We start from the raw sequence: 14,217 nt of genomic DNA, 5'->3' as shown, positions 1-14,217 counted from the left end.
ACTCACTCCCTGACATTGCATGTGAATTTGCATGGCTGTGTCAATAAGTGTGTACAGTAGGTTTTACAGCCGAAAAACTTTTTTTTTAGGTCAGAAACTAATATTTTTGGACCAAGCCTAAATTTTGACTAGTATCGATACCGTTGAAGTTTGAATTAGGTAACTTGTATAAGATGAAAGAGCAGGTTCCTACTGTAGGTAAAATATGAGTCATTTCATTAATGTTTATTTCAAACCCCCCATGCTGACAGGGGTGGGGATGGATGTAGGATGTAACACCTTTTATCTTTGTTGTTTTATTAAGTGCCATTACTGTAAGTGTCACCATCTTTCCTGGAATTGTACATGGACTAAGAGCTGCTTCTGACTTCCTGCTGAAGGTTTACATTCATACATGTTCACCATTCACTGGTATTATCGGAAGATGTTCTTTAAGACAGCTTTCTAATATTAGGATACACACCACTGTCACTGTTCTTCATTTAGCCATCAGTGATTAGTTCTCTTTGTTCATACTGAACCACAGAAAGATGCTTTAGTGTTGGAACATGCACAATAAACTTACGTAGGTGCATGTTCTTTTGGTTTGGTCTCAGTTTTTAGTTTTTGTTTTAGTTTTTGGTTGTGTTGTAACAGTGGCACTCCTTGCATTTGACATCAAATAGTGAATTATGTGATATAGTTTGAGAAGTTTAAGGCATTGCTATTAGTAGAGAACAAATGAGGGGACTTTTTATGTCAAAATTTGGGAGCCCTACCATGAACACTGCATGTTATGGGAGCTGAGAGTGTTACAACCATCCCCGGTCTCCCCTGCTGGGTGTGTTGTTCTCAAAAACACCTCCGAAAAACATCTGTTTTCAGCTTGTCTATCCATACTGGCTGTTTGTGTATCTGCCATCGACAGTTTCAATCCTAAGGTGTGTTTGTTGATGTGTTTAACACGCGTCACTGCTTGAGACGCTGCAAGCTGAAGTGCAGTGCAGTGCAGTTTTTTCGCCCTGTACGTTTCTCTCTCGCCGCTGGAGGCCGACATTGCGCCTGTAATTCGAGCTGCGGCGGCCGGCTGAGGTCTGGCTGCTGTGTGTCCCCCTGGCAGAGTTTGTGCTTGAGGAGGGAGCCGCTTCCCATCGCTCTCACAGACCAGGCGCCAAGTGTAGCAGTCCCGTCCGCAGTCTGCCTCAGCACCTCAAGCGCCCGCAATGCCCTTGGATACTGCCGCCCCGCTCATACCCACACCGCTCTGACAAACCGTATCTCTGAAGGAGGTACCCTGGATCTTTACTTTTGGGACTCTTGTGTACACTGTCCTGCGTCCTCCGAGCTGCGTGAAGCGAATGGAGAAGGTCCTAGGATAACAGAGGGTGCAGGATTTTGCTACTGCAGAAGACCTGCCGGTAGTTCTCTGGCCGGGAGGGTTTTTTGCGCGTCTGTCACAGGCTGCCGTGTCGCATCCACTATTTTGATCATCCAAAATAGCCTTGCATGGATACATCATGGCTACGTTAATATGCAGGGTGCAGTTCTTAGATGATACTGATCCATTTAACAGCACCAATTTCCCTGAGCCCACCAGACCACCTCTCTACACATTCAGGGAAGATATTCCTCTGATAAATCAGATTGCTGGAGTCCACCGGCTGCTAAAAGCCCCACAGAAGGTATGCAGACCTCTCTAGTTTCTTGATTTCTGCTTTTGTTCATGTGCGTTTTCAATGGTTTTGGTGAATAGTCTACCCCTTAAAGAATCTAAATTAATAATTAGCTTGAACATGTTGATGGGGTTACCAGCAAACAAACCTAATGAACCATGGATTGACTCAGTGACTTGAAGGAGTTTGCTGATAGGCTGTGGGATGCTGATGCAGCATCAACACATCTATCTAACAGTTTGCTGCATGCACATTGTCAGTATATTAGGCCTATAGGTGTTTGGTGTTTAGGTGATATTAGGCTGAAGTAGGCAGCCATTATTTGACTGAGGAGAGGCAGGCATTTGTTAATGTTTACCTAAACCACAACACTAATCCCCTTTCTGTTGAACATGCTTTATATTCATCATCTTGACTTTAGGTGACCTTTCAAAATCTGGAAAAGTTTTGGTATTTAGTGTGAGAGAAACGTAGCAAACAAATGATTATAAATGGTACACTGAAGATATTACTAATGATTGTTTGTTTCACTGCAAAATGTAATCTGTCCTCAATTTTGGTTGGATTATGCTTGTCTTAACTATGAAATAACTGAAGAAAAATACTAAGCCTACTTCACATTTGCATCAATGATGTCAATTTTGAAGGCATGAAGTCCACGTAGGAAACCATTTCTGCTATTGTCACAGCCCCAATTAGAGTAGGTGGGGGCAAATGACCAGCTGGGCAGTTGCTGAGAGATGGAAGAGGGTAATTCCTGACCTGGGTTGTCCTAGATCTGGGGATTTGCATTGGAAGCCACCTGATCTCATGACTTTTCATGTATTTTTAAACTATCAAGACAATTTTTTAAACATATTTTTGTGTTTTCACATCTTCATCTTTTCAGCATAATTTAGTTATTTCCTTGGTCAAAGGCAGAATGCATTTTGCTCTGCCTCCACACTGTTGTATTTGGTAAGCTGCATCACGCCCATCTTCATTTATTCCTAGCTCTCTGGGAAGGTAAAACAGTACTCATTGTTTTGGTTGCAGAAGTTGGCCTTCTCAAGATCCACAACTGCACAGCAGTTAAGCAGCTCAAAATAACTGAGTGTTCCTCTTTGGTACGGTGTAATTGCCCAGTTTAAGTTTCCCTAAAGAAAGCCAGTGACAAATAATGAAAATGTAAAACCATTTTGAGTTTTTTTTTTTTTTTTGGAGACCTCTGAATGCTGTTGAGATATGCTTGCATCACTCTTCTGATTAGACCATGTGCAACCAAACACATCTCCAAAAGGCCTCATCTACTGACCCTTGAATTTAAACAGCAAAGGGGCCACAGCATCTGAGGTTGAGCCTTTTATTGAGCATTCTTCTTAGTCTGGTCAGGAAGTCGCGTAAATAGAAAGTTAATTTGGGTCTTTCTTCATTCTGTCAGATCAGTGGTACTCCATCTTGTTTGAGTAGAGTTGGTAAGATAAGTCATGGAAGCCTCAGGATGCTGTGGATCACCACAAGCCTGGCTCTCATTCTGCAGCCCACTCAGCCTGACCAGCAGGATGGGATGGGAACACTTTCCACTGTTTGAGAGAGGAGAGGGAAGCGGGTAGAATTAAAAACACAAACAAAGAGCTGATGTACTTTGCACAGTCGACTGGTCTCAGTTTAGCAGTAGGCCAGCTGGACCACAAACTAGACAGAGAGGGAGTACCAGCGGTAGGCTTCGCACTGCCTGGTTAGTGAGATTTGGTCACATGGGCATTAGTGGTTAGCAATAACTTGAGGGAGCAACGCTTGTGCTTGTAATGAAGGAGAAAGAAGAATAACAATCAGGTGGATGAAAAGACTGTGTCACCATGTTTAAGCAACAAGGTCTCTGAATCAACCCCCCCAAAAGTTCCAAGAAGGGACTTTGGTATGACCCTCTTAAGATCTTTGACAACAGACCTGTTGTCTTTGAGTTCTGTCTCTATGGTGCAGGTCAATTGGGTATAAATAGCACACTGCTAACACATGGTGCCGAGGGAATCAGAACAGCTTGCATATGCGGTATCCTGGGCTGTTCCTGTCAGTTTCAGTCTGCAGTCTCAAGAGGGAGGATCTGTTCCTGTGGATATGTGTTTTTGTGTGGTTGTTGTTTATACTTGATGTGTGTGTTGGATTGAGTTGTACATGGGTTGGTGCCTTGGCTGCACTACTGTACCGACTCAAACATCAATTAGGAATAACTGTCGGTTTTAGGAAGCAAAAGCCATTATGCAGAGCTTTGATTTGATAGCCATAAAGAGTCACAGTATACATGTGTTGTGTAGCAACAACAGCTTTGTCAGGGTAGCAGGCAGAGATCAGTATCACTTTTTCATCCTCTGACCTTTTTGAAAATGCCATCCCACCATGTAATGTGTTATTGTAATAGTACTGTTGATTATTCTGAAACCGTGCATAGAAATGTAAACACCTCTTTATGATAAAGAGACCATTATTCATCCGTACAGAACTGCAGCATCTTTTATAACAAGGCACCCACTACCTGACTCAGCCATTTGATTTAGTCATGAATAATACATTGTCCTTTTCAGATGACGTAACGTGCAAACTGTTCAGAATCTGTTGGTATTATTCCAAATCTACAGTTTTTTTGTCAGCACAAATCAATTGGTAGTCCTTCGTGTGCTCTCTTCTCTGTCAGTGCTTTGTAGTTTGTGTCTCGGTGGCCTTGAGGCCTTGCTGCAGTTTGCAAAGCACAAATCAAGGGAGGGAAAATGTGGCTAAGTCTTGGAGAATGGACTCTCACTTTACCAATTTCAATTTTTGGGCCGGTTGTTTTCCTGCATTTTTTCTTAAGAAATTACAGACTCCTATAATGAGAAGTTATGTTAAATGCTGTAAAATACAGGTTCCTCATCCATGCCTGTCAGAGCTCCTTTGAATTCTTTTACACATTGTTATGCAGAGTTGAGGTTTTGCCGGTCTCTGCATTTTGGAGAGTTTTTTCTCAGCAGAGAGCTCCTTGCAGAAGAATGCAGCATCTGTGGATAGACTCATCCTCTACATGCTTGACAGGAATTTAAGATTACTGTTGTGGTTTCTCTTTCATGCATCAAGTGTGTTTTAATGTGTTTTAGATTACTTGCCTTCAGAGAAACACCACAAATACCATCCTCACCTTTATCAAACAAACATCAGGCTTTTAAAGTGGCTTATTGTAATTCCTCTTGTTTGATTTGGAGTCCGGTGCAGTTGTAGATTTGCTAACACGGGGTTAACATTTTCACAAAACCATGCACAAGACAGTGTTGTTGTTCTTATTAGGTTATTATGAGTTTCAAATGGGCAAGATCTATGTGCTATCTCATTGCAGATGTCTTTCCTTTGTGGAAGACAAAGACATTTGGAGTGAGATAGCAGTTTTAAATTGGAAATTGCATGGTGTTTATTTTTAGTCCTTTCTGCCTTAACTGCCTCCCTGGTCAGTGGACCACAGTATGGTGGTTTAAGGGAGAGGCCAGACCTCAGTGTGTGAGCAGAGCACTTATGGTTACTTCGCTGGACTTGGCCATCACAGAGCCACCCTGGGTTCAAGTCCTGGGCGGGGGACAGTTAAGGAAGACTGCCACTGCTAATCTGGTAACACTGTTCCTGGATTAAGGGCCATTTATGTACATCAACCTGGCCTGGTTATACATGGCAAAGACATGTAATCAGTAATCCAGTTTGATTATATAATGACAACCTGAGGTAATACGTGTTAGAGGATGGATGCAAAGACACATGAATCAGTAGATGGATGCACCAATGGGAGTTTATGAATGGGCAGACTTCACTAAGACTTTTCTGCCTTCTCTTTTGCTTTTGGTCTATGAGTCAAAGCCTTGTATGGTGAAATGCATTTCTTGGTTTCACAGTTAGCTAATTACTGGTTAGAGCTGGAAATGCAGCCCAATGTCTTGTCTATTTCAAGTTGTGATACAGAACATAGAGTAAAGTTGCTCTTTCATCATATCCATGAACTTCAATACTACTTCAAATATAATTTAAAGAGCTTTAAAATCTCCAAAGAGTAAAACAATGCTGAAATAATAAACAGAACTCAACGAAAAAAAGCAGGTAATCAGACTGACAGCTTTGTACCCAGGTCATGGAAGCTTTCACATTTACAAAATGTTCTTGGGGTTGTAAATTGTATATTTTCTGGTAACATGAGCAGCAACAGCATTTCTTACAAATAAACAGAGAAGGAGCATATTTTAACTCACAATCTACCTCAGGTAGTTTGCTGGTGTAAAGATGGGAAAAATCAGTCAATGTTGACATTTTTCCTTACTTAAATATTTCACAGGTTATAGATCCTAACCACAGGTCAGTATATATGATTTAGTGTGTCTTCTCCTTCATGCTACATTTCAGGTTACTGTAACATCCATTATTTCCAAAGGCATGTCAGTTCATAGGCATAAAAATAGTGGGCCTAACTCTGGTCCTTATGTCTGGATTTCCTGTCAGTCCAAAATCTGTGCTGTAATCTGGAGAAGCACTTGCCTCCCTCCTCTGTCTGTGTACAGTACAGCTTTGTTTGTTTGGCTTCTGTTCTGTCTACCTGCCTTCCTTTTCTTTCTCTCTCACTCTATCTCTGTCTCTTTTAATCTCTCTGTCCCCCACTGTAAGAACATCAACAACAACCTTAAATGAGACTTGTCACTGTCTCAGAACACAATAGGATTTCTTCAGCAATTAAAGTTTTTGTCATTTGTTTACCACATTGGCCTCATGTGTCTCTACAACTATTATATTACCAATATTCTTCTGGTTTGCCATGCATTTAGTGCCAACAAGGCACATCAGTCAGAGAGAGAGAAAGTTGAAGAGACAGTGAGAGTTGTCCTTACCAACCACATGTTTTGTTTCAGCTTTCAAATATGACACAGTCCTTGTGTGCTGTTGCACAGCAATACAAACAGAGTGGCTGAACAGATCAAAGCCATCAGACTCGTAATGTCTTTTCCAGCCTTTTTTCCTTCACATTCAATTAAGTTACTGTCATATGGTACAGGAAATTGAACTGCATCAGCACTGGCAATGATAATAATTTGAGAAACACACAATTTAAAAAGTTACACACTATACTATATGTTTGCATAAGAGGTGAAAAGTTTGCAGGCTGCTGATTTTAGAGAAATAGTGATAAATACAGAATAGTTGCATATAGAGATCTTTGCCACGCTACAAAGCTTCAAAATGGTCTACTGTAGCAAGAGACGATAATTTATTGGGTTCAGTATATTTGTGGACTGTGCAGTACAGTATGTTGTTGTTTTACACACCCTGACTGTTGATGGAGCAGAGCAGTGCCGCTCTCTCCACTTAAGTCATATGTTTGCCCTCCTGCAATGGTATTTGTTTTTCTGTCCTCCCCTTCACTGTTGGAGCCGTTGTCCTGCAGAGCTGACAGACCCAGAATATAAATAGGCTAATATCTCCAATTTGGAGGTCAACCAGACAAGTGAACAGACAGGATCATTCTTCAGCTCCTTGACCGTAGTCAGCCAATGACAGCCATTCAAGACCAGACAAATCATACCTCCTCTGCAAAATCATCACATGTGATGACTGTTTATCAGACAAGGAGGGCAGGGAGATAAGAGACACCAGACAGCCAAGCTCTGCTCCAAATCTGTATGACTTCTCTCCAAACATGCACAGCTTGTCATTGTAGATCGCTGACAGGAGTTGATAAAATAACTTTCTATGGTCTGATGTGGCCATAAACATAATCCCTAAAAGACACAATGCAGTCTGCAATTGAGCCAAAATAGAGCAAAGTTGTTATGTTTTGTAAACACGAGGGCCTCCAAAATGACCAGAAACATCTCCTAGCTTCTTTCTGTTCAACCATTTGTACATACTTGATGAGTGTTAAAGACTAATCATTGCTTCACTGTGTCCTCTCTTTGTTTAGCCTGATGACTGCGCCCTTCAGCTGTCCCATAATGGAAGCTACCTGGACTTGGAGTCTACCCTGGCAGAGCAGAGGGATGAGCTGGAGGGATTTCAAGAGGAAGGAGGGTAAGAAAGCCATCACCTGCGTCTCTGTTTCTCTCTTTGTCCTCCTCACTATTGCTGAACTTAAAAAGCTATTATGTGTACACAACATGCTGAAATAAAATGATCTCCATTACTTCACTGAAGTTAAAAGATGAAATAAATTTAAATTACTCCTTTAAAAAGTTGGTCATACACTCTTTGTACATCAAAAGGTGCAGCTGGGACTGATGCCAGAGCAGCTGAAAACACAGGAGTGACTAGCACTGTCTGGCAGGTGGATACTCGCTGGGCCCCAGAAAAAGGCTGTTCAAACTGTTGTGGTCAAATTAGATGCTGTGAACCAGAAATAAAGTTGTATTATTCAAGAGTAAGTGACTTGAAAGTTTTTGATTACAACAATCTGGCTTGTAAAAACATCCCAAATATTTATCTGCTTTAACAGTCAGACATAATCAGAACAATGTGATTTGTGTTTTTGGAGAGAGAAAGAGACATATAAATCCAGGCAAGATAAGAGGGAAAAGATACAGTCTTAAATCCTTGGCCGTGAGGAAATGTATTCACATTGTACTTGCTATATTCCTTTGGCACATTTGATTCTATTACAGCAATTTGAATGGTAATGGCACCCATTTTGTTCAAAGATGATTTAGTGGAATAATCCCTTTTCTGGGCCTCAGCTGATTGAGCTCACCTGCCCTGGTTTGGTTTGTTGGAGAGCAGAGGGGATGAGCTTTACCCCACTGAGGAGAGGAGGAATATAGAGTAAAAAGATCAAATTAAAATTTTAATCAAAATGAAAATCCTATTTTCAGTAATTTTGCTGTAAATTGGTCAACAAATGTCTCAACTGTCTCACTAATTCAGGACAGATTATTTTGTCTGTGTTTGATATAATTTTATCAGTTCAAGAGTCATATTCAAGCCACTTTGGTAACAAACTAATTCTCTCAGTGTTTCCTGCTTGGCATTCATCCTCCCACATCCCTTCAAATACCTGGCCTGCCTGGCCGAGTGGCAGCAGTGATGTCATCTAAACCACTTAGGAAGTGTACACACGTCTCATGAGTAATCTCCCTCATCTCCACTGAATGTTACCTCAGTGCTCTCATTAGAGGTGGCCAAACTACAATTGTACCATACAGCCCTCATCTTTTTAATTCAGCTGCATTGTTACCCCTGTAATGTCAAGTTAAACTAGACTTGGTTTTGACATAACTCTCAGACCTGGATGAAGAAGAGAAAGGTTTATAATTGTGTTAGTTTCATTTCAGTTTCATACACTTTCTTAGGCCAGTTACTTTATTGACTCCATATGTTTTTTCATGTACTGTGGAGTATGTTGATGTATCATTCATGTGCCGCCCACTTTAGATGATCACAAACCAAAGGTTGGCATGAGAGTTCCTGGTTGGCTGGACCACAAACTTGTATGGATTTATTTGTCTAACTTGGAATTCATAAGCTGCTCTCTGGCTTGGTGTTTCTATTGGACGTTGAGTAAGCTGTCCTTTCCCAGTTCCATCTGAAATTGTTAGGAGCTTATGGGAGGCAATTGAGAGCTGTGAGGTTAAAGTGGTCCACTTCTTCTCTCGTCGGAGAGCGAGCCTGCCAGGGCCTGCGTGGTGCCAGCTGGCACGAGCTGGTATGGATGTGTGTCATTAAACCCACACAGTGTTGTCTGAGGAGGCTGGAGGTGAAGGTGGTTAGCCAATTATTTTGTAAAAATAGGGCAGTTCGGGCGTGCTGATTACGTCCTGACAAATGCTTGGTGTTGTTGATTTGAAGATTATTGAACTAATAAAAGGTCTGACGAGGCGTTTCACCTTTACTTGCTCCATTTTTTATTTTTTTGTTTTCACTCTCCTTTTACTGCGTAAGATCTGTCAACAGCAGACTCCAACTCCAAAACATTTGACCTACTGAAAATAATTATCAAATTTCCCTGTGTTTTTCAGAATTTTACAAGTTGATGTCAAAGTAACACCCCTACACTCCAACTCCAGTTAACAAGCTTCATGGTGGTTTCATTATTTTCACTTTCAGCCCAGCCACGTTCCCTTTGAAAAGAGAATTGGACTGGTACTCATACTGTATACTACCAGAGTGCCTGAGCTCTCCTGATCACTGGCCATTGAATCCATCTGTAATTGATATTAATGACAGGTTACATTCCTGAGGCGCCTGTGTCATACCTAGTGTCTTTACAATCAGATTAAAGTATGATCCTCTGACAGAGCGCTGCAGAGCCAGGAGATATCCATGTCACAGGAGCTTAAGGGCCATAATCACTTCCACACTGTGTTATGAAGCTCGGCTATAGGGGATTGTGACTCATAAATCCCCTGTCCCATCTCTGATACAGTCTCCCTTCAGGTAATAAACTGACCATACACCCTAAACATGTGCTCAGACATATCTGCACAGTTTTAAGTATAGTCAGTGTGTCACTCAGGTTTCTAGCTGTGATAGATTGATTGACCCCATACACACAATTTCCTGCATTTGAAGCCCTAAGCCGAGATGGAGCATGGGGGGGCATAGTTAGGATCAGATGGCCTGACATGTGCTTACAGACATTTATAGCCCTTGAATATTTTTGCGGATTACATGGATTGAAGAGCGGGAGCTCTTTTGGAGCATTTCAGAGGACTTTGCTTCTGATGTTGTTGGAAAATTTTTATATTGAACTCATGTGAGGACTCATGTGTCAGGCATGTTGTTGTTTTTTTTCTCAAATATGAGACAGTGATTGACAGATGATGCGTAAAGTAAGTCTTCAAGGACATATTTCCTGGCTTGTCTTTTGAAGATAACCTGAATTGCTGTTATTGACCTACCACCTAATTGATTAAGCATGTGAAATGTGCAGCTGACACACAGCACTGAATAAGACACTTTTTTACATTTCGCTGCCCCGTTGCACACAATGCACATTCATAAGCCAGTGATTTTTGTGCTGAACATGCCTTTCTTGGTTTTATTGAGTGTTCTTGATGTGTTCGACAACAAGTTAGAAGTCAAGCATATTAAAAACCAACTGTTCTTGCTCCGTAGGCCTCAAATATTCAGAGTTTCTCATCGTATCCTTTCATCTCTTGTTGGACAGCTCCGCTTTCATTATTTTCATTTTTTTCTGACCTACTTGGACATCGTGTCTCAGACTCTCACAGCACACAAGATTTTCATTTGAGGAGAAAAAAGCACATTTGAAAAGAACCAGAGGAATTGTCAAACACGGCACAGCTTAAACTTCAAGGGGGGAAATAAAACACCAGTTGTCCCCTCTGTGTTTGCAGAGCAGTTTAAGGGTATTATTAACAGAATAGAACAGCTCGCTGATTGTTCAGTGTGTGTGTGTTTGGTTTTGTGTGAGACCTGGTCAATGGTTAGTGAAGCAGCCGCTCGGAGGGAAATCAACCCTGGAGATAGTCTCAGCCTCAGTCTTCAGCCTCTTTACCCCACCTGGCTCACTCGGGTGCTGCGGGTCCTTCCACTGGGGTGCTCACCAATAAGTGCTGAGTCAGTATAGGCCTCTGTGGGGCCTTCTTGTCTGGCATTAATTGGTCTTCAAGGGGAAGTACTGGCTTTACTGTAGTCCAAGTATGTGTGCTCACTCTCTGTGGGTACACATTTTGTGTTGTTTTATAAACAGGGCCAGTAATGCTGCCTTAGATAAAGCCAGGGAGGATGGAGCTGGCAGCCGTCCACTGGTCCAGTTGCTGCTGCTCTGGGTATTAGGATTAAGACAGAGTTTTATGAGAGCGCTGTACAACAAAATAATGTGGGGTATAATAATTGGCAGGTACAGTTGTAAAGTGCCCACAGCTGCATTCCTATATGTAACATTTGATAGGCAAAGTGTTGGTGATAAATATCAGATTCATACTATTGATACAAGGTTTATTGTCCATTCCTCACCACATACAGTACAGACTGAATAATAATGCCCCATATGTTTTCGTTTAATTTTCTATAAAGCAGTCTAATTCTGACCAGTTGCCTTGGCTAATGCTCAGGAAGTAAGATGCAAGTTAGTGGTAATTGTTTAAAGTAATGGCCAAGTTCATTCAATTCACAATATTATTAAAAAATAGTCATGGTTATTCAAATGATAGCAACAGAGGTATTTCAGAAGCATGATGTTTCACATGATGAATCAGATTTAATAGGAGCTTGGTTGAAGTTGATTATACAGTACCACCACTGTGGAAGAAACCACAACATTCTGGCACACAACAACACAAGACCAAAAGAGGAGCGAGGAATCCAGTAGGTATTATATCCCAGTATGTAGCCAATTTGTTATTTGGCCGACATTCTTTACACTTATGGTTATTTCTATAAGTTTGGGCTCCACCTTAAACACTGTCTGTGGGTGTGTCCAATCTTCATGTTTAATTGGTCAAGAGGGGGGTCTGAAAACCTCACGTATATTCCATGCAAGTTTGTTTAATTTGATAATGAGCACGTTTGGCCTGCGTAGCCTCAGGTCTCGGTTAAGCACAGGGATACTGTTGCAGCGAAGCGGAGAGAAAGCAGACGTTCGTGACAAAATGGCTCTGGTTACCCGTTCGCTTCAACAGCATCACAGGGGATTAAGTTCCTGTTTGCCGTCTCATCTCACCACCGAAGGTCCATGATGACAGATGTTGCTCCTGTGTCACCTCTGCTTGTTGCTGGATATTAAATTTGATAAAGAGTGAGCAAACACAGACGTTCCCCCTGCCATGTAATCTGCTTGCGAGCATGTCAGCACAGTCTCCCACTGACTGGTCGGTGGGGGGGGGGGGGGTGTCATTACGTCCGCAGTAACGTAGTAATGCTGCTTGTTAATAGCGAAGCTGTAGTGTGATCTGCCGTCTGTGCTGATAGGCTTTTACTCTCTCTATCAGAGCCACTGCTGCCTGATTGTCACTGACAGTGACAGTCTGTTGCTGGCACTGGGCCAGTCTGAACAATCGCCCAGCCTTTGTGCAGGCGGCATAAAAGCCTGTTTTGGGGGGAGTGAGGGGGGCTTGCGCAACTCTACCTGCTGGGCTCTTGTTCACAGTTGTGTCTACTGGGTTTGTTTGTATGCTTCTTTAGCTAGCAGGGAGGAAAAAGGCACAATCTGTAAACAAGCGGGCGGTCCCCCCCCCGCCCCGCACCAAGATTCAACACAGAGGATTGAAATGTCCCCCTCTCTGTCGAATTCATTAAGATGACATTAAAAACTAAATCAGAGTCATCATTCTTTCCCTAATGTTATAGGTTTGTTTACTTTTTGGGAGGCAAACACAGACAGAGATGTTTCATTATGACTGGCTGATAAGATATATACACACAACACACAAAACTATTAAAAACACATCAGGGAGCCAGACTGTTGCACTAGATGACTAGTTTCTTCTTTACCATGTCGTTTATTTTGGGTCAGGCCCACATACGCTGTTCTGCTGACGTAAATACCCACTAATACGTTGTTGGTTTTGGTCTTTTCGTGGGATTTGTTGACACTATTTTCCATATCTTTTAAAACAGCAAATATGTCAGACTTCAGTCGTAATACACTTTAGAGGCTGAACTTCTAAGTAGGCAAATTATCCTTTGTATGACTACAAACTACACTGCTCTCACATTCACTTTCACAATTGAATAGAACTGAGGTGCATTGTTGCCGCCTTTGTTTGGGATTGTCATTCAGACATTGTAAGCAGTTGACAGGATGGTGATAGGGTCTTGGCGTATCTCCATTAATACAGGGGGAGGAGTTGACCTCTGACTTGCTTTCCATCCTTCATTTTCACCTATGGAGACCTTCTCCCCCTGCAACCTGTTCCCTGCTGTGCTCAAACCACAAACATCGAAGGGTTCTGGTGAAAATGAAAGGTGCAATTTGTTGAAACAGAATTTAGCTTGAGGATCATTTTGCACCTTTGCGCAGTAGCCACTCAACAAAATTTTCCTGTCAGCACTTGTCTGCCTCTGGCATATTGATGGCTGCCTTAGATTCAGAGAGACATTCTGTTTCTTTATCTAGATACAGTTGTGTGTACGTGTGTGTGTGTGTGTGTGTGTGTGTGTGTGTGTGTGTGTGTGTGTGTGTGTGTGTGTGTGTGTGTGTGTGTGTGTGTGTGTGTGGGTGTGTGTGGGTGCGCTACCCCTATACAAACGCACAAAAGCATCTATGCACACACAGACACACACAAATAACAGGTCCATATAACATCTCTCTTTCTATTTGTCTTTTTTTATTTCCTTTACAGGAGAGGCAAGAAACACAGCGTTATTCTTCGAACACAGCTATCAGTCAGAGTTCACGCCTGCATCGGTGAGTAATGAACGATACTTTAGACAGGTTTGTCACATTTTACTGTATGCTGGTCAGTTTGTCTTCCTCAGTGTATATCGCCAGTGGGGTTTAATTGCATATATTACCAGTGGATTATTTAAAGTAAGGTTTTTGTTGAACTTGCACAGTGGCAATTTTGGGAAATCGCCTAGAATCTTAATTTGAGTGAGAATTAACAGCGTTTCAACAACATTCAAACATGAGCAC

The 14,217-nt window shown here is 41.9% G+C and overlaps 1 protein-coding gene across 1 annotated transcript in view; it reads left to right on the top strand.

The window, feature by feature from the left end:
• The first annotated feature begins 1,191 nt into the window (after positions 1–1,191).
• The window catches only part of fhod3b (formin homology 2 domain containing 3b), an 87,111-nt gene continuing 74,085 nt past the window's right edge, over positions 1,192–14,217 (top strand). The window contains 3 exon segments of the mRNA XM_083989090.1: positions 1,192–1,661; positions 7,591–7,697; positions 13,925–13,989. Coding sequence (XP_083845216.1) covers positions 1,497–1,661; positions 7,591–7,697; positions 13,925–13,989 — 337 coding nt within the window. The 5' untranslated portion in view covers positions 1,192–1,496.

This window comes from Trachurus trachurus, assembly GCF_905171665.1.
Source record: "Trachurus trachurus genome assembly, chromosome: 16".
NCBI lineage: Eukaryota > Metazoa > Chordata > Actinopteri > Carangiformes > Carangidae > Trachurus > Trachurus trachurus.
Note: the sequence above shows the minus strand (reverse complement) of the source record. Positions and strands in the feature narration are given on the sequence as shown.